The 20,692-nt window shown below is 33.3% G+C and overlaps 1 protein-coding gene across 36 annotated transcripts; it reads left to right on the top strand.

Annotated features, from left to right (window-relative positions):
* Positions 1 to 606: 606 nt before the first annotated feature.
* Positions 607 to 11,824, top strand: LOC107893821 (pre-mRNA-processing factor 39). 36 transcript variants are annotated; one of them, XR_005907599.1, is made up of 8 exons: positions 614 to 1,360; positions 1,455 to 1,669; positions 2,082 to 2,299; positions 2,417 to 2,503; positions 2,911 to 3,020; positions 6,302 to 6,501; positions 7,272 to 7,562; positions 8,554 to 8,819. XR_005907599.1 is itself a non-coding variant. In XM_041085081.1 (7 exons), the coding sequence occupies exons 4-7, from the start codon at positions 2,122 to 2,124 to the stop codon at positions 3,715 to 3,717; spliced, it is 474 nt and encodes a 157-aa protein (XP_040941015.1). In that variant the 5' UTR covers positions 608 to 1,161; positions 1,258 to 1,360; positions 1,455 to 1,669; positions 2,082 to 2,121; the 3' UTR covers positions 3,718 to 4,042. The 36 variants fall into 36 exon arrangements, 19 of the variants coding, with proteins under 19 accessions (XP_040941008.1, XP_040941012.1, XP_040941010.1 ...); XR_005907597.1 differs by having other exon boundaries at positions 615 to 1,161; positions 1,258 to 1,360; positions 1,455 to 2,299; XM_041085081.1 differs by lacking the exons at positions 6,302 to 6,501; positions 7,272 to 7,562; positions 8,554 to 8,819 and adding an exon at positions 3,616 to 4,042 and having other exon boundaries at positions 608 to 1,161; positions 1,258 to 1,360; positions 2,420 to 2,503.
* Positions 11,825 to 20,692: the final 8,868 nt, after the last annotated feature.

The following is a 20,692-nucleotide window of genomic DNA, read 5'->3' as shown; positions in this document are numbered from 1 at the left end:
TAAATATTTAAATATTAGATTTAAAAAAAATTGATAAAAAAGTAACATATTGATATAAATAGGTAACTATCTATTTTGGATAGGACAAAATTATAACAAATAAAAATGAAATACCGAAATTAAAATCGTTCCACGTCGAACATTTGGCAAAATAGTTAATTATATTTTAGTTAGGAAGAAATATCTCTAATGAGATAGAGATTAGATCGAAAAAGAATAATATAAAATCATGATTAACATCTCAATCTCTAATAAAAATTTGATATGTGAGAGATTGATTGCTTACATTAGATAATTCTAACTTAATGATTAATTACAGCCATTTAATCATTTATTTCTCTTGAGAGTACTTGGTTTTTTTTATAAAAATCCAATTTATAAAAAATAGTAATAATAAATATTTTATTAAATCACTTGACTAATAACATTCACTAGACAAAATAAGGAATTTTAAACAAAATAAATAAAATAATTTTTTGTGGCTTTTTTATAAAAAATGCGCAAAAAATAAGCAATAATTTTTCATAAAAATACCACAAAAAAATTATTTTACTTGAAACAAAACTCTGCCGTTTTGTTCTACTAAAAACTTATTTTGTTTCTCCTAAACCATAACCCCGAAATCCCTTGTTAATTTTATCCCCAAATTTTACCCATTGGAACCCTTAAAATTTCCCCCTAAAATCAGTATCCCCAAAACACATCTAATTTTCCCCCCAAATTTGCCATACTGTTCCGTAATCCTAAGCATCTCTCTCACTGCATTTCCTGCTTCTCTAAATCTCCATCTCTAAATCTCCTTCTCTAAATCTCCATCCCTTTGATTTTCGCCAAAATCTAGTAAGTCTAAGTTCAAATCGAAGCATTTGCAATCTGTTCCCTTATTCATAGGCTATGATGGCCTTCTGTTTTCATACCTTCATTTTTCCAACTAATTTGTCCATCAAAGCGAGAAGTAATGGTGTTCGGAAGCTTCAAACAGAAGGGCACTCTTCTACCAAAAGCTCCCAAGGGTTGGGGATGGAGGACAGCCTTGTTGTTTGATGAACTTGCTGAATCTTCTTCAAAGTGGCGCCTTGAGAGTAGCTGCCATGAATTCTATGTTTTCATTTAACATGAATTTGTAAAATGGCATATAAGTGTTTGTTGCTTTGTCTCTATGTATCGTTCTTTCTAACATTTTAACGAGTGTAATATGTTTCATTAGTTTAAAAAATCCGGTGTTTTACGATCTGCCATTTTTTGTATCTGTTTTAGAAACTTTTATTTTTTGACCGGCGATGGGAAAGAAAGGGAGTGGATAGTTCTCGACGGTGAAGAAAGTATTCAAATCATCTCGCAAAGACTTGCCAGACAAAAAGTAACATATTTTTTCTTTGGTTTTTAGATTTTTTTTTTGCCTTTTGATGTTTGTTTAGCAGGTTGATTTGATTGCCCTCTGGTCGACGAAACAGGCACAGCAGCACCGCAAGGAAGAAAAGCAGAGAGGTTTTTGTTAGGGAGTTATTATTATTCTAATTATTATTAATATAATTAATAATAAATAATTTCATGAAATTGTAAAAAAAATCCAACTCCTCAAAAAAGATGTCTTACATTCCGAAGGAGTACAAAAGCTAGTTTCTACAAACATGAAGGAGTTGCTAAGTATTGCTACAGAAGACAAGAGGTAGCTTACGTACTTTAAATTATTCTTGATGCAGGCGATGCTGTGCTATTTCTTGTACTTTAACATCCCATTATAACACTCTAAGGTCCATTGTTTAGCAGTTTTTAGATTGCATTCTTTTACTTTGTATTGAAGTTTTCTCTGCGATAAACAACTTTATTTTTCCTGCTTATTAGTTTTACTTATAAATTATTTAATTTGGCCATTCAGATATTCACCACCATTCTTTAAAAAAAATTACGTTTTTTCCCTGTATATTTGTTTGTATGTCCGAGTAAGTAAAAACTTAGCAAGCTAGAAGTGAAAAACAGGCGTTTAGTTAATTCTTTTATAGAGAAAAGTTTTTGTTTATTTTTGGTTGGTATTGTTTCCCTGTAAAACAATGACTTGAAATACTTCTCTTGGTTGTTAGTTTGAGTGTGCATACTCCAGGTTTAAATTCCTGACCTCGAATGGGAGATAGTGAAGCAGTAGTTGCCGACTCATCAGCAATGATGGATTATACTTCAGCAGCTTATAATTCTGCTGGTTCTGGCGCTTACTCCTCCCAGGCTACTGGATATCCTACTGCTCCTGGTGGTCACCCAAATTCTGCTGGTCAAGAAGGTCAAAGCAGTGCAATGTATGACGGTAAGCCAGCTGGTGGATCAACAGATGAGACTGCTGTTGCAGTTGGAAATACTGCAGCAGATGCATCAAAAGCTGCTGCTTGTAATTATCCTCTAAATGGAAATGTTGTTAATGCAGCAGGAAATGCAACCACAGTTGAGAATGGAAATGCTTTTGATAATTTAGGTGGAGATTCTACTGCACCAGAGTTTGTGGATGGTTCTGGTATGTTTTTCTCGGGCATTTACTAATAAGTGGGCTTTGTAATGATTTTAATATTTTGATTCATTTTTCTGCTATTTGTATCTCAAGTTAACAAGCCTATTGTATGCCATAATGACTTGAAACTCCGTTAGCACAGAAGCAGCCTTTTTCTCTTGACACTCTGCCATTAAGCTTTGTTCCTGATCAACGTGATGTGGGTGATTGTTCTGGGGACATCTGCAGTCTACACTTAGTTTTTATTAAAAGCATCTTATTGATTGTTCTGGGGACATCTGCAGTCTACACTTAGTTTTTATTAAAAGCATCTTATTCAACATTTTACCTTCCCCTTTTATTATTATTATAGTGTTTAAGTTTTAGAAAATTTGAAACTTAATTGTTTCTTTATTTTTATTTTTGACATATAGCACCAACCATGTCTGCTGAAGAAGAACGTTTATGGAGTATTTTGAGAGCCAATTCATTGGATTTTAATGCTTGGACTGCATTGATAGAGGAAACAGAGAAGGTTGCAGAGGTATGTGAGCATGAAAATCTATTGCATGGGAACAATTGCATAGACTTGTTATCTTTTACATGTTGGAAATTTTGTGAGCTAGTTATCTGTTTCATGGGTTTAAATTGCATCTATGCATGTGTTTTAAGCCACGGACATAATGGATTCTTATCGTGGTTAATTATGTTATTGGTGGCAGAGAGAGCAAAAATTGCAGAATAGCAACCGTGATGCCATATCGCATGTGCTGTTTAAATCAGTGATATGTTGCCTAGCTAATATCTAATTTTTTTTCCCTTCTTTATTTTTGTATAGTTTAGTGGAGACTATGTAGTTGAAAAGAGGCCCATATGCTTAAAATGAATATAATTTGGGGAGGGACTAGTGGTTCACCTTAATAATTTTGTGAAAATTAACAAAAGTCGCATGTAATATTGTTGAACTTTTCTTTAGTGGGGTGAGGCAAGATCACCACCCATCTTTCAATTAATTTTGTATTTTCTAGGGTTTTTTTTTTGTTGATTTGAATTCCTAGGTTATGAACTTATCCTCATTAATGTTCTATCTAAGTTTGCTCTCTTGTCTGCCAATTGAGTTTTCATCTGTCCATATGCAGAACAATATACTAAAAATGCGGAAGGTTTATGATGCTTTCTTGGCTGAGTTTCCTTTGTGTTATGGTTATTGCACTACAAAACAGGTTTTTAGCGGTGTTTGAATAGAAAACGCCACTAAAAATTGAATATATTGAGTATTAGCGGCGTTTTTAAGAAAGCGCCGCTAAAGATCTGAGCATTAGCGACGTCTTTAAGAAAGTGCCGCTAAAGATTGAGCAAAAAGCGCCGCTAAAAGATTAAGCAGAACCTTTTACTTCAAAGGCATTAGCGGCGCTTTGTGGAAAACGCCACAATAGCTTGAGTTTTAGCGGCGCTTTTTTAAAAATGCCACTATAGATTAAGGTTTATGGATTATGGGTTTAAGGGTTGGGGTTTAAGGTTGATGGTCTATGTTTTATGATTTAAGGTTTGGAGACTATAGTTAATGGGTTTAGGGTTTAGATTAATTAGTGTTTTTTAATTTATATATTAAATAATCCCTTATATAATTATAAAAGAGATAATATTAATTTTAATATTTTAAAATTATAACAAATTATTTATTAAAAAATAAATAAAAAAAGTAACAGATTGATATGGATAGGTAATTATCTATTTTGGATAGGACCAAATAATAACAAATTAAATAAGGTCTTATTTTTATTTTGAATTCGATTTTATTTTGATCATATCTAAAACTGACTTTATAAACAATATAAATTAACTACACTATTCACTTAGCTATGGGAAAGTTAATTTCATTTTAGTTACTTAATCATGAAAAGTTACACTTTAATAACTAAACTATTTAATTAGAAGTTTTCATTTAATTAAGTTACGAAGTTGTTAAAATCAGTGTTATAGCTTTTTTTAAACACTAACCCCTAACCTCTTAAATCAATAACCCTTTAACCCCTAGACCTTAAATCTCTAATCATAAACCCTTAAAACTATAAACACTAATTGATAACTCTTTAAACACTAGACCTTAAATCTCAAATCATAAACCCTTAAAACTATAAACGATAAACCTTAATCCCAACACCTTAATCCCAACACCTTAAACCCTAAATCTCAAATCATAAACCCTTAAAACTTTAATCTTTAAACCCCAAATCCCAATCCTTAAACCCCAAGCCCTAAAACTAATTTTTAAACCCCATAAACTGTAGATCATAAATCACAAACCCTAAATTATAACCCATAAATCATAAACTCTAAAATATAAAAATAAATTTCATATGGATATTAAGTATATATATAATGATTTAATGTAAGAGCAAAAAACAAAACACAAAAAAAGGAAAAAAAAGTGAAATGGCAAAATGATTGCAAAATGTTGCCGTTTTTAAACTTTATTTTATATGTTAATTTAAAAATTATAAAAATCTTCAAAAAAATTAAAAAATTAAAAATTTAAAAATTTAAAAATTAAAAACTTAAAAATTTAATATTTAATATTTTAGTTCATATTTCAGTTAAAAAGTTCAATATTTAAAATTTAAAAAAAAATCTGAAAAATAATAAACTCAGCACAAAAATTTTGAAAGAAAAAACTAAAAAAAAAATGTTAGAAATGAAAAAAAAATAAAATTAAACAATAGTGGCGTTTTTGTCAAAAAACAACATAAAAAGTTTAGATATAGTGGCGTTTTTAGTGAAAACGCCGCAAAAAGACCAATAATTTTTTGTTACTCGCTCATTACCCCCTCTTCTTCTCATCTCTGTTGCGCCCTAAATCCCCAAATAAAAGTTCCCTTTTCCCTTTTACTCCGAAAATTTTCCCCCAAATTCGCCCCTCTTCTCTCCCTCGTCTCTGCAAATCATTTTTTTTCTTCTCATCTCAGTTCTCGCCCACCGCCGTCTCCGCTGATTTTTTTCGGATCTGACCTGTATTCCGTGTCGGATCGTGTTGACATAGGTATTGCACCCCAAATTGCCGAGTCAAGGTAACGAAGCTTACCATCCCCTCTTCTCTCTCTCGTATTTACAAATCAGGTTTCTTCATTCTCTTCTCATCTCAGTTCTCGCCCACCGCCTCTGCTAGTTTTTGCCGGATCTGACCCGTATACCGTGTCAGTGATCACTGTTCCACCGTTTGGTCGCTTGCTTATTACTAATAGTGGAATTTAACCAATCTGATATTTGTTTGCGAAAGAGATTAATTATGAATTTTCTTCCATTTTTGTTACTTTGAATTTGGTATGAGCTTTTTCTTTTTTCTTTCTTAATCAGTTTTCTTTAAAAGGGTCTGCTTGAACGAGTTAGTGTTTTATCTAAAATTAGAAGACATTTTCTTCTTTGTTATTAATTGTTTTCTTTTACCAACTAGCCTATTTTCTGTAGTTGTCTACTGTTGGTGGTAGGATGATTATCTCTAGTGATGGTGTTTGGGATGCAGTTGTTTAATTTTGCCCAGCAGAATTAAGCTAATTTTATGCTACATTCTAACTATCATTTTTTTTCTTTATGGATTTTCACTAGCGTTGATGATGCAAATTAATCATTATTCATTCCAATGTATTTGAAGAAAGGAACATTTGTTCAGATAAAATATAGTATATATTCTCTGCTCCTATCTAATTTATCATCAATTTTCCTTTTCAACGACTATTATTTTACCAGAATTGCCACTGATTGAATCATACCTTTGAAACATGCGAGCTATAATTTACTGTGTAAGCTAATGGAGTTACCATAATATAGCTCTTTTATGTTTTGACTGGTGGCAAATGGAACAAGAAAAATCAACTACACTAGATTGCGGTCCAAGAACAGTTTGCAGAAGGCACATAATGGCTGGCTCCTACCTCTACAAATGCATGAGGGAGGCATTGCAGCAGCGAATAAGAATGATATTGATCAACATGCAGTTGACACCGTATGTGCTCTGAATCTGAATTCAGGTGTGAGTTTCAGATATTTTATGTGCAAAAAAGTATTAGAGTGCCTTATGTTTGTATGTTAGTTAAGCAGATTATAGATAGAACTTGCAGTAGGATCAACTAATTAGTTGATCAAAAACTACACCTAGTTTTGTAATAGTCTACTTGCATATTTGCATATATTTAATAATAATCTCGTGTCAACTAATTATTCTATTTTTTATTTAATTGTTTTGTTTTCAACCTTTTATTTTTATTTGAGTTGAAAGAAGAAAAAAATGAATTGTAATTTTGACTTAGAAAATAGAATATTCATTAGCAGCTTAATCAATTTAAATAATCAATGTTGATATTTCACATGGGAATGGATATTTAAATCTTATATTTTACATGGTTATGATTTAAGTCCTTATTTCATTTAAGTAACTTCATTATAATATCTTATTTTATTGATATCTTTATATTTAATCTAATTTTTATTATTTATTTTAGTTTTGATTCTAAATTTTTATTTTTATTTTAATATTTATAACTTGAGTTTTAACTTTTGGATTTTAATTGTGTTATTAATTTATTATTTTAAAATTTAAATTTAAATTCATTAATTTTTGTATTTAGTTTTAAAGTTAAAATTTTAATAGAAAATTTAATTTGATAATGAATTTTAATAGGAAATTTTTATATTTATATTATGGATATTATTCTTCTCAATATTTTGATAATGACTTTTAAACTTTTTATATTTTTCATGACCTTTATAATATATATTTTTTAAATTTTATGACCTTTAGCGGCGTTTTTTTAAATAAACGTCACAAAATTTAGCGGCGTTTTTTGCGGAGCTTGTAAAAACGCCGCAAATAGTTTTAGTGGCGCTAAGACCTTAAAAAACGCCGCTAAAAGTCAATTTTGCTGCAGTGTTGGAGAAAGTATGCGGATCATGAAGCACGCATAGGCTCCATGGACAAAGTTGTGGAGGTCTATGAAAAAGCAGCTTAGGGAGTGACATATTCTGTGGATATCGGGGTGCTATATTGTGTTTTTGCCATTGAAACATATGGAGATCCAGAGACCATCCGAAGGTAAAAACTGCTAATCTACCCATTCTTCTTCTTGGTTTGCATTAGGAGACCATGCTTGTATGCTTTTCTTAGTTATGTAAATCTGGTTCTTCCTTAGATTTATAATTAGGGCTTATTGGATTTACTGGTATTTTTAGTCAAATCTAATTGTTCATCAGACCCTGATATTGCCTTTTCTGCTTGTAATTTTAGATATTAGAACTAAAGAATAATTTTTATATAACGTTAAACAATAGCAGTGCAGCATGTTTCTGTTATACTTTTTGCAAATTAATACTATTGTTCCTTGTTAAATAACAGAAGCATTCCATTGTATTGTGAAACCTCTAGTTTTTCTTGATATGAGTTAACTATGGAATATTATGTTTCTGTTTTATAATGCTTAATGGTTGTTTATTTTTGTTCAAAGCATGATGAAATAAACATGTTAGGCGTGGTTTAATACATGCCTTGCTGACCTGTAAGGTTATCCAAAACAAGACAAAATTTAGTTGTCTTTAAGATCTTCGAATGTGGTTGTTCAAATGGTTCTTCAAATTCTCCAAATGTGTCTTTAAGGTGCTCGAAAATGTCATATTAATGTTGTCCATATATGATTTTGAATGCTGGAAATTTGCAGCATTTAATTTCCTGCTTGAAGTTGATTAAACCATGTTGTAAATGAAAAACATTTATATGTTGTTCACATGCTAAATTAACTATTAGTGAGCTTAAAATTGATCTATTCGAATGTGTTAAATTCATTATTCAATGTGATGTTATTTATGCTAATGTATTGAGTATATTAAGTTGTGCAATTTGATGTTGTATGTGGCGTTAATGTTGACTTGTTAATTGCATATTTTATTATCTGATTTAGGGTTCTGAATTTAGAAGAACCTTATCTTAAGATAAGTTATCTACTTTCATAATAATTGGGACCTGATTCTGTTATTTTGGTTGGTTCTTGCCTTCATATGTCGTTCATTAACTTTTGTTTCTTTTTTCTTAGGTTTGAGTTTTTGTTGGATGCATGGTCCAGGATTAGCTGAATTCATGCATAGTGACGACTTGTTTGAGCTAACTGCTGATCTTAAAGTGTGTATTCTATCATTATTTTGTTCTATTTGTATTTTGTTAGATTTCTGGTGTAGTATGATAAGTGCGGTATTTTGTTTGATTGTTATTGATAAACTTTCTGTTTGGTGGGATATATATTTATATCATAGATATTATTCTTCTTCTCAATATTTTGATAATGAATTTTAATTTTTTATATTTTTCATGACTTTTATAATATTTTATTATTTTTTTTAAATTTTATGACCTTTAGCGACGTTTGTGGGAAAAGCGCCGCTAAAGATCATGACTTTTAGCGGCGTTTGTGAGAGCGGCGTTTTTTTAGATAAATGTAAAAAAACGCCGCAAACTTTAGCGGCGTTTCCTATAACGGCGTTTTTGCAGCGCTAAAGGCCTAAAAAAACGCCGCTAAAAGTCAGTTTTGCTGTAGTGGTACAAGAATATATTATTGGATTATCGAGTAATTAAATCGAGAAAATTGTTAATTATAGCACAAGAACTAAATTATGAAAGTGTATTTACTATTGAGTTTTAATTTAGAAAATGCAGGTGGGATTACTTAGCAATTAAACCAAGGACCTAATGGTTTATTTTACCATTATTACCACTTGGTTAGTGGATGAGAAGATCTTATCCATACATTGCGACTTAGGTAATAAATATAAAATCATGGTAATTCATTTTAAGTTAATTAAGGTTAATTAGCTTATTAATGACTAATACACATATACATGCGTACGTAAGTACGTACGTATGTATGTAACTGGTTGGAGAGAGAAGAAGAAAAAATTCTCATATTTCTCCTTAGTTGAACTAAACAAGGAGGAAGAAGAAATTCTTCATTTTCAAACGTTGAATTCTTAAGGTAGATAAGACATTTTCTTGAAATATGTAACACCTTGAATTTGGGCCTAGAAGTTTTGGGCCTTGAGCATGGGAGCGGTTGAAGGCAGCTTATAATGTTTTGTTGTGCGTGAAAATTTCGTAGTTGAAGGCTTGTTTTAGTGGTTAAGTGTGCTGAGAAGTGTTGGAAAAGTCCTGGGTTCAAACCTGGACTCTAACAAAAATTTTGGTTTAAGGTGAATCAAACCTTGGGTGTAGTAGGTAGGCCTTAAAAATATTGCTGGAGAAATTGTGACACAAAAAGCCTTGTGGCTTAGTGGCAAGTAGCGTGCGGAGCATTTAAGGGGAGGCATGGGTTCGAATCCCATGGCAAGCAAAGAGCATTTATTTTGCTAACAGCGGGCGGCAAGAGTTGGTGTTGAATTTAAACTCTGATGTTGGAGGGATTCCACATTGGGAAGCTAACATAAGAGGGGATGCGAAGCTGGCTTTAAATAGAGAGAACTATGAGTAGAGTAGAGGTACCTTTCTTGGCTGATCCCTTTTGCTTTATGGCGTGCTCGTTTGGGTTGGGCGTTGGCTAAGAGTGCTCGGAGCATGGATTAACTCCAGTCGCCAATCAGGTGTGTATTTATCACTACTCTAGCTGTAGGATGGCTACTTCGGGCCGCGATGGGCCAAAAAGGGCCATGTGGGCCCAATGGACCTACGGGTCCAATTGGATAAGTTATTTGATTGTGTAGTAAATATTGGACTAGGCTAGGTGAATCTCATATTTGTGGCTGGATTTGGGCTAAAAGGGCCACACGAGCGTGTGGGTCCATTTGGGCCGAGAAAGGGCTTTAGGCCCATTCGTATTGTTATCTCTGTATAGAATATTTTAGTTTACCAAATTACCAAAATACCCCTAGTTTGTAAAATTATCAAAATACCCTTGGTTTACAAAATTACCAAAATACCCTTGGTTTGTAAAATTACTAAAACACCCTTTGTTTATAAAATTATCAAAATACCCCTAATTTGTAAAATTACTAAAATACCCTTGGTTTGTAAAATTACCAAAATACCCCTGGTTTGTGAAATTACTGAAATACCCTCGACCTGTAAAATTATTGAAATACCCTCGACATGTAAAATTACCAAAATACCCCTGATTTACAGAATTATCGTTTTACCCTCGATTTACAAAATTACCAAAATACCATTGTAGGGTAGAAATACCGAAATACCTTTGTAGGGTAGAAATATCGAAATACCTTTGTAGGGTAGAAATATCGAAATACCCCTGTAGGGTAGAAATACCGAAATACCCTTATAGGGTAGAATTACTAAAATACCCCTGTAGGGTAGAATTATCGAGATACCCTTATAGGGTAAAATTACCATTTTACCCCTAGGGTGTTAAATGACTGTTTTGCCCTTGTGGGCAAGTGACTGACTTGGACTGTGTGGTTGACGAATTTGATTGTGAATATATGTTGGTGATATGAATGACTTGACTGTGATTGATTCAAATATGGACATGTTATTCTGATTCTGTATGTTGTATGCGATGACATGTATATCTGTTGCATGGGATGTGGGTTATATTGATGGAGGAAGCGTTCTGGCAGCCTCGCTGCAATCTGGTGGCTTCGCCACATATATCTGTTCTGGTGGCCTAGTCACAATATCTGTATCTGGTGACTTCGTCACAATATCTGGCAGCCTCGCTGCAATTTCTGTGGTGTGTAGCGGTTGGGTGGGTCGAGTAGTCTCCCCACATGGTGTAAGGTTGGTACGGGGGTGTATACGGTTGGATTGGGTTGGGATTGCATTCACATTATGATTTTGATTCTGTTACCTGATACTGATTCTGATTCTGATTCTGTCACCTGATTTTGATTCTGATTCTGATTCTGATTCTAGTTCTGATAATGTTTCTTATTCTGTAATGGGTTAAAGCCCATCTGGTACTATCTGTTATAGTGGGCTAAGGCCCAATTGATACTGAAACTGTAAGTAAGGCTGGGGCCAGACTTTTAATTCTTTTATATGACTGACTGTTCCTTTTTATAGTAGGGGATTTCACACTGAGTTTTTGTAAACTCACCCCGTTTATTAACCTTTCAGGTAATTTCCAGCCTTAGACGGATCGGAGCTGCGAGGGGCTCGGAGGAAGCCACACACACTGTTTATTTTATAGTTTTGATTATTACTTTTAAATGTTTTATGTGGGTTGTAGTAAAGCTGTTGTAATTTTTTGGATTTCAAATTTGAAATTTTACTTATTGTTCTTATAATTGCTAGTATTAGAACACGGTTTTCTAAAGCAACTACTATTGTTCAAAACATCACGTATCCGCAATTGTTTTTAAATCAAGCCTCCGCAATTGCCAAGATTTTTACAAAGTTGTTAAGAATGTTATTCAGCTGAGGTTTCTAACAAGGTTTAAAAAGGGTATAAGTTTTTAATTATTAAGAAGGGTTTTTAATGGAAACATGGTTTTCGAAAAACACTTCAATGTGACATGCCAGATTCGAGCCAAACTTCCAGGCTGGGTTTGGGGTGTTATGATCACTTGAGTTTGACTAAGCTATCTCATGTATTAGATTTTCTTATTATTGAGTTTTTATTATTATCAAGTTTCCATTAATGTGATTTATTGAGAATAAAGCTTGTTAGTGATGAGATTATGGATAAAATGTTTAGATTATATAAGGACTATGTTAGTGGAAAGTGTTGGATTAAGTTAGAATTTGAATTTAGTCATATAGTTAATTTTATGACATTAGAGACCAAATTGAATAAATTAAAAGCTATTGGAAAATTGTGCTAGATTTGAAAGTACGAGGTCCCTAGTGAATGAATTCAAAGTTGGAATTTGATTTTATAATGAATATCAAAAGATATTATTTCAGACATTAGGGCTTAGATGGACTAAAATGAATAAATTCCATTTAATGAATTATTGATGTGCTCCTATGCGTTTTGTGTGAAACTAATAAGTTTTTCATAATCAAAATTATCATATGTAGCTAAAGACGACGTCAGGACGTTGAGGGATAAAAAGAGGGCGAAGGCTATAGTCAAGTAACTCATTTTAGTTTGTCCTTTCATGATCTTGATTTCAATACATTACCTATTAAATATTAATTCAATTCAGGTAATAAAAAGTTACCTTGTCTCATGAATAGTAAGGATGTTATGTTATATTGTATTACTGAAAAGTGATGGATTGTATGTGATTATATGCTAAGTGTGATTAAATGTAAATGATATGAGAGCTAGTTAAATGAAAACATGTTATATGGATATGTCATACACTAGCTGTGCGATATTGAAAGCATGATAATGTAATGCAAGTGTTATGAAATTGTTATATGATTGCTGGTTGACATGTAACTTGTACACTTTAAATTGGCAAATGCCCTATTAAATGGTCTTAGATAGAGTTAAGTATATTGACATAGCATAGGATATGTGTACATTTTTTGTGGGAGCTTATTGGCACATTGGTGCAGTTGTTATTAGCACTTACGTGCGATTGTGATTGGCACTTTGGTGTGATTGATACTGGCAATACAATGCAATTGTTATTATGAAATGTTAGGGGGATCAGTGTATATTAGCATGATTAGCACTTTGGTGCTATACATGGATTATCCGAGGTCTAAATCCATGTATTCTTCTTGAATCCACATCCGGTTAATAGAGCTTATAAATTGTATAATATGTGATTGGTTATGAAATTGATATTGGACATTGAGTTATTCATGTTGTATTGGGTAATTGTATACAAATATTGTGATATTGAATGATAACAATGAGAAATTATGTAAAATTGTAATATGAGTCCTTGGGGCCAAAGATGATATGAAAATGAATTGAATTATTTGATTTGTGAAATTGAGACATTGATAGTGATATGGGAATCCTATATGTTCGTAAAATTTATTAAGATAGCATTAATAATACGGTCTGATCTCATGTATAGAGACTAACTACCAAATTGTAAGTCTTGAAGGCATAATTTGAAAGATGAATCGTGTCAAGTTTGAATGGAACAAACCATAAGACAATTAAAAATGATATGGGGATGTTTATAAATGCTTTGTATAGCTAATTTATATACTTGACCTATATATGCATTACTTTCAAATTATATTAGCACCACTGAATATACAATACTCAGTGTACAGATTTATTTGTTTTTGTGCCCAGGCTTGACTTTAGGGTTTCAAAGTGGTCGTGAGTTCAATAGAATATAAGGAGTCATCTCTCTCATCTCAACAATCTTTGTAATATGATTATCTTTGTAACACCCCTAACCCGTATCCATCATCGGATTAGGGTCGGGAGGCATTACCGATTATATTACAATTCATACAATTATGCATTATATAATACAATTCGACATCAATATCACATCAACGGGTAAAATCATTTCATATATCAGAACCTAAAAAATTTATCGTTCATCACATAGTATAAATAAAATGTATCTCAAAGTACATCAGCACAACTTATATGTTTACCAAGCATATAACTCAACAATATCTTTAATGTTGAATAACAGACCTTTTCTTGAATAAGTCGTGCACTTGCATAGATTATACATTAACGAAAAATAAATTTCATCACCAACCTCTTTATTCCTACATGCAACACCATACTGTTAATCTATATGTATTCATGTTTTGTACATTGATAAAATTTTAATGAACCCACTCGAACATATATATATACATGCATAAATAAAGACTCCTAGCATTTTCGAATGGAGCTTATTAGCAAATCATATTTGAGGTTATACAATTAACTAAAATATATAAGAGATGTAACATGTTATAAAAAGGTTAAGTGCATTACGACATTTTAAAACTGAACTTCTTTCGGACAAAATTAACAAACTCTGTATAAACTCATGATATAACTAATTGAGAACTTACCTTATAATTTAGCAATCAACTACACATACAATTTAATTCAATATAACATAACCGAATGTGCCTTAAGGTTTAAGTGCTAGTGCACATTTACCCTAGATTCCAAGGTCACACGTTATTAATTAAACTCATACCAAGTAAATGACAAAAACAATCACAGAATTTTTACCTTATTTAATGTCATGCAAACCGAATTGCATATTTAATCCATACACCTACTCAAGGTTTCCATTACCGAATTATCTAACCAACCTTATGAATCATTATTAACAAAACATATTAGGTCAAAACTAAGTATAGTAATCAACATCCACATGCATATTTTATCTTAATATAATACACATTCAAGCTACCACATTCATACCACATCCAAGATTTATAAACAAGATCAATACTCAAACCGCATATCATAATCACTTTCAAACCATGACACATAACAAAATAATTGAAACGAGCTCAAACCATAGTCTAGTTAAACCAAACTCAAACATAACACATAAGCCATTTTCACATGGCTAGATTATACACAACTCAAAAATCTAATACTTCAAAATGAAATCCAGCCTATACATGCCATAGTTCGAGTTCGACTATTTAAAATAACGAAGCTGTAGATAGTGTGATGAGTTTGGCTGACAGTCCCGGGCTTGTAGCTTGACTTCAAAATCTATAAAATAGAATAGCATAATACACAGAGTAAGCTACCACAGCTTAGTAAGTCATAAGCAAATAAACAACTTAATATCATATTCAAATTGATTTAAACTTGCCGGATTATTTATCATGATCAATGCATAACCTTAAACCTACAATTGAGATAGAATACCACAATCTCATGCACAATACTACCTTAGTCGAATGCTCCCATGATCTTATTAACCAAGTAACAATCGGCTTTCTAAGTTAAATTGTCATCATGTAATAAAATTTACAAATACACACATATATAAGCTCAAGAATCCAGTTATAACATCATGTACAAAAACTACTTTCATGGCCGAATATTCATGGGTACATATAAATGCAAATCCAAGAATCATTTCCATAATATTCACACCGTTCGTTCAAAGCCGAATACACATATTTAAACCATAGAATTTTATTCTTTATATCATACATAACACATATTATCAAACAAGTCACATACTTACCTTATCATCGATAACTAACAAACTAAATCATACCTGTCCCTTTTTGCTCATATAACACATCTGATCACGATTTACCTTTGCCCAATGAACCATTCAGAATTGGATAGGTCACTCGGATAAACACATAAATCATGCAATGCCAACGTCCCATACGTGGTTTTACATGTAGCCATAAATCGATGCCTCTGTCCCAAACAGGGTCTTACTCGTAAAGACATATCGAAATCATATATCGATGCCATGGTCTTACTTGCACATACGTATCGGAATCCTATGTCATGACATACATATCCTAACTATCTTAAGGTTGATACGGGACTTTCGGACGTCGCAACTCGGTTGAAACTAATTCGGAGATGTGATAGCCAAGCTTAAAATATTCAGCCAAGGCTTATATATATACACATTTTATAACAGCATATAATATTTACATTTAACCACAATTAAACATGTCTATTTTCTTATAAACTTACCTCGGACGTCGTAAAACGGGATGGGGCTACTAGTCGACAACTTTAGTTTTTCCCCGGTCCAAATCCGATTTCTTTGGTTCTTGACCTAAAAATATTCAAATTAAGCTCATTCAAACATATTTTCATTCAATTTAGTCCAAAAACACATAAATGGGCAAATTACTATTTTACCTCTGACAATTACAATTTTTACAATTTAGTCCCTATTGCACAAAACACAAAATACACAAAATTTTCAAATACTCATGTTTGGCCGAATCTTACCCATCACCATACAAGTCCATATTTTCATAAATTTTACATTTTATTCCCTTAAATTATTATTTTTGCAATTAAGTCCTAATTACTCAAAATCATCAAAAACTCCAATACAAAATATGTTAATCTAAAACATATCTTTCATTATTCATCAACAAACAACAAAAATCATAAGCTATCAACAATGGCATAACTCAAAATATTCATCAAAATAAAAAATTTAAGCATGGGTTTTGTAGTACTCGAAGCAACGATCTCAAAAATGTAGAAATGATCAAAAACCGACAAAGAACGAACCGTGATTTTAGCTTAGGAGATGGCTGAACCTAACCCTTGTTCTTTCTTTGTTTCTTTTGTCTAGTTTCGGTCAAGAGAGAATGCTAAAAAAACATAATTTATTTTATGTTCTTATATCATATATATGTTTTAATATTTAAATTACTTATATATCCTTAATGGTTTAATATAAAAACCATATAATATAAGTCTTAAACCGTCCCACTAATATATTTATGCGATATTTACAACATAAATGCGCCAACTTAGAAAGCCACTAACTATTTGGCCCTTATACTTTAAACTATCAAAATTTCAATTTACGTGATTAAGTCCTTTTATTTAATCAGACACCTAAACGACAAAATTAAATCACGAAAATTTCACAGATATAAATTCACACAAAATAAACACAGAAAATAATTTTTAAATATTTTTCTGACTCGGATTCGTGGTCCCGAAACTACTGTTCCGATTAGGGTCTAAATCGAGCTGTTACAATCTTAATAAGTTATATATGACATGTACCTAAGTTAATAGGAAGTATTTTGAAGTCTTCAAGATATTTTGATGTGTAAATGTTATAATGATGCATGCATTAGTAGTTTGATGGTTATGATGCTTGGCTTAAGTTGTTAAATGTAACACCCTTAACCCGTATCCGTCGCTAGAACAGGGTTTCGTAGCATTACTAGAACATTCAAAAATATTTACAAATAATTCATGTAATTTACTATTCATTTACCGAGATCATTCATAACATCCTTGATTCAGCCCTTGAGGCCCAATACGAGCATTAGAATCGAGTTGGGACTTAATCGGGAACTTTAAGAATTTTTCGTGACTTTTGAAAAATTTTCCAAAGTGCAGGGCCCACACGCCCGTGTGACCCTGAGAAACGCCCGTGCTAGAGGCTATGTTCGACCTTGTGTAACTCTCTGACTTGTACACACGACCATGCCACACGCCCGTGTGCTAGGTCGTGTGGTCAATTAATTCAATTCGAAATTGGGTGCAGGTTTCACACGGCCAAGACACACGCCCGTGTCTCTACCATTGTGCTCAATTCTGAGCATTTTGTTTCTCAAAATTAAGGTGCAGGGTGTAACACCCCTAACCCGTATCCGTCGTTGAACTAGGGTTACCGGACATGTCGGAACAATTCATATTCATTTCATAATCATCCAAGCAACAAAGTCATTCATCAATATAGAATCCCTTACGTAGGTCAACGAGACCTTAAACATGCTTTAGAAATGGGTCGGGACTAAACCGAGCTCATACAAAATTTTTCGAAATTTAAACATTTTTCAAAGTTATAAAGGTCACATGCTCGTGTAAACAGGCCGTGTGCCTCACACGGCATTAGACACGCCCGTGTGTCTTGGCCGTGGCAAAACAGTACGTAAAAATTTGTCCACACGGCCACAAGACACGCCCGTGTGACAGACCGTGTGAAAATTAAGGAGGTTACTGACTTGGGTCACACGGCCGACTACACGCCCAAGTGCCAGCCCGTGTGCTACACATGACTGATAGACACGCCCGTGTGTCTAGGCCGTGTCAAAACTGTAAGGTATACTGACTTTAAATCGTAGGGTACTCTAGGGGACACACGGCCGTATAACATAATCGTGTGTCACACACGGCCGAGACATACGCCTGTATCTCTGCTCGTGTGGACAAAAATAGGCTATTTGCAAAGCCAAATTTGCCACCCATTTTGAACCATCCTTACAAGCATCAAACCAAAATATTTTGTACCAAATTTTCAACCAATTCACAACCAAAACATACACCATTCATGTAGCACCCCAAACCCGGCCCAGACGTTATGGTCGGATCCGACATGCCACATCGAAGCATTCAAAACATTTTATATTGTTGATCCAGAAAAACTTACTTAGTGTTTTAAAAGATGATTATAGGTTAAAGTGGATGGAAGCTGTGCACTAGGTAGGAAACCGAAAAAGAGGAGGTGAGTCCATCGGATTGCTTAAGTACCAAGCTCCCTTCAGATCCAATCCTAGACATGCACACCGCCATTGCCACACCTTAACGTCATGTATATTTCTAGGAAACCGATTTGATTAAGTCTTTTTTAGGAAAAGTGATTAATTTTGGAAAATACTTTCATTGCGGAAGCTTTGCTTGTCATCGTGGTATTTTGAAATCAATTGTTGTTTTTTGAAAACGCGCCCTAAAGCTTTCCAACTTCAACAGTTAAAATAAGTAATACTTATCTTAGTAACACATATTAACACCATCAAAAATAATTAAGCGGCTTATTACATTTAAAAAAACCTAAAACTTCAAACGTAAATAAAAGGATGTCCAGTTCACCAGAAGAAAACCAAACTTTTAGAATGGGTGGCCATTCCGAATTCCCTCACAGCTCCAAGCCCACTATGGTTGGGGATTTCCTGCGTGGATGAAAATAAAAGGGGTGAGTTTGGGGAAACTCAGTGTGTAAGGAAAACCCATTCAAAGCCCAAGTCAGCTCAAGCCTATTGGGCCTAAGCCTATTCAGGTAACAGTCGTACTGGACCAGAGCCCTTTTCAGATTACAATAAACTGGGCCTTAGCCCCTTATTCAGATAACAATATGGCCCATAGGCCCATTTCAAAATACATGCAACATCAATAACATATGCAAGCCCATTTGGGGAGACTACTCAACCCACCAACCACTACACTCCACCCGTCCCAGCCATACACTCCATGTGGGGAATAGCTCAACCCACCCAGCCCAACACTCCACAGTTGCAGCCTTGCTGCTCAGTTAACAGTAAATTGAGGCAAAGCCTCCAGTACGTGGACAAGCCACTTTCAGTACTTCCTCCGTCAATATCCCAATCCCATGCATCAGATAATAACAACATGGCATGCAGTAAATAACAACAATCAAACATGCATTTAGGTCAATTTAACCCTAGGGGTATTTCGGTAATTTATCTACTAGGGGTAAAACTATAAATTTTCCACTTTTAAAGGTATTTCAGTAATTTATCTATTTTAGGGGTTTTTCATGCATATTCCTACTTTTCACGTATTAACAGAATCACGTACCGAGTGTTCTTACCGAATTGGGCCCGTTGGCCCATCATTCCAATTTTGGCCCATTAAGCCCAAAAATATCGAGGGCACAGAAATCATGCACTTTGCAGTCCAAATTTTGCAGTTTACCAAAAACATTAATCGATTTACCTCACGAGCATTCGCACACTCGCAAATCTACAAAATACCGGTTTTCGACATTTCAGCTTTTCGACTTTTGCCGATCCAGACTAAGAAAGAGGGTGTTAGTTACACACCTGTTTGCGACGATATGCTGACGAGATCCACACATGAACCGCCTACAATTGGATTACTAACACGTTAATCTAACTATTCAAATACAAACTACGTATTAACCCCTTACAATATTCGGCCAACCACACCTACAGATCATAGTAAGCTTATAAGAAATCAATAAGCAACTCATTAACAAATTTTTGTCAATGTTTACCACATAATCATAATTTCACTGCAAGCTGTCTTCCTGAGCAACAGTCACTTAATCATTTATAACTGGAGCTACGAAACTCCAAATCAAGTTCCGTTAATTTTCCCTGAAAATAGACTCATATATATTATATCCATAAAATTTTTATAATTTTTGGTTTGGCCAATCAATACCAGATTTTTCTCAAAGTTTATCATGTTTCACTTCTTGACTAATCTGACCACTCTTCATTACGAATCAAATTTCTCATTGTACAGAATTCAAAATATGTTCTCGTTTATTCCATTTGAAACTAGACTCATTAAGATTTAATTACATAATTTATACAGCTTCTAACTCATCTCCCACAATTTATGGTGATTTTCCAAAGTCACGTTACTGCTGCTGTCCCAAGCAGATTTATTACCAAATCACTCTTTCACACATAACTTGCATGCATGTTTTTTTTTTAAACATGTATATCACCAATCAATCATCACATATCTATGATTTTACTTAAGTATAATCTCCATTTCATCATTTTAAAGCACAACATATTAGCCGATTTTTCCCCTTAGCATCTAAGCACATGCATGCTCATTTGTTTGGCTCAACTTCACATATCTTCCATTTTTCATCAAAAGAACATGAAACAAC

Source organism: Gossypium hirsutum, chromosome A13 (genome assembly GCF_007990345.1).
Source record: "Gossypium hirsutum isolate 1008001.06 chromosome A13, Gossypium_hirsutum_v2.1, whole genome shotgun sequence".
Classification (NCBI taxonomy): domain Eukaryota; kingdom Viridiplantae; phylum Streptophyta; class Magnoliopsida; order Malvales; family Malvaceae; genus Gossypium; species Gossypium hirsutum.
The sequence above is the reverse complement of the archived record's forward strand: the minus strand, read 5'-3'. Positions and strand labels throughout refer to the sequence as shown.

Bases quoted from the DNA above. Each gene is read 5' to 3' on its own strand.
- LOC107893821 (XM_041085076.1), top strand. From the start codon at position 2,122: ATGGGAGATAGTGAAGCAGTAGTTGCCGACTCATCAGCAATGATGGAT. The intron at 2,504-2,910 runs GTATGTTTTTCT...TTTGACATATAG, and splicing joins AGAGTTTGTGGATGGTTCTG to CACCAACCATGTCTGCTGAA. The intron at 3,021-3,615 runs GTATGTGAGCAT...GTCCATATGCAG, and splicing joins AAACAGAGAAGGTTGCAGAG to AACAATATACTAAAAATGCG.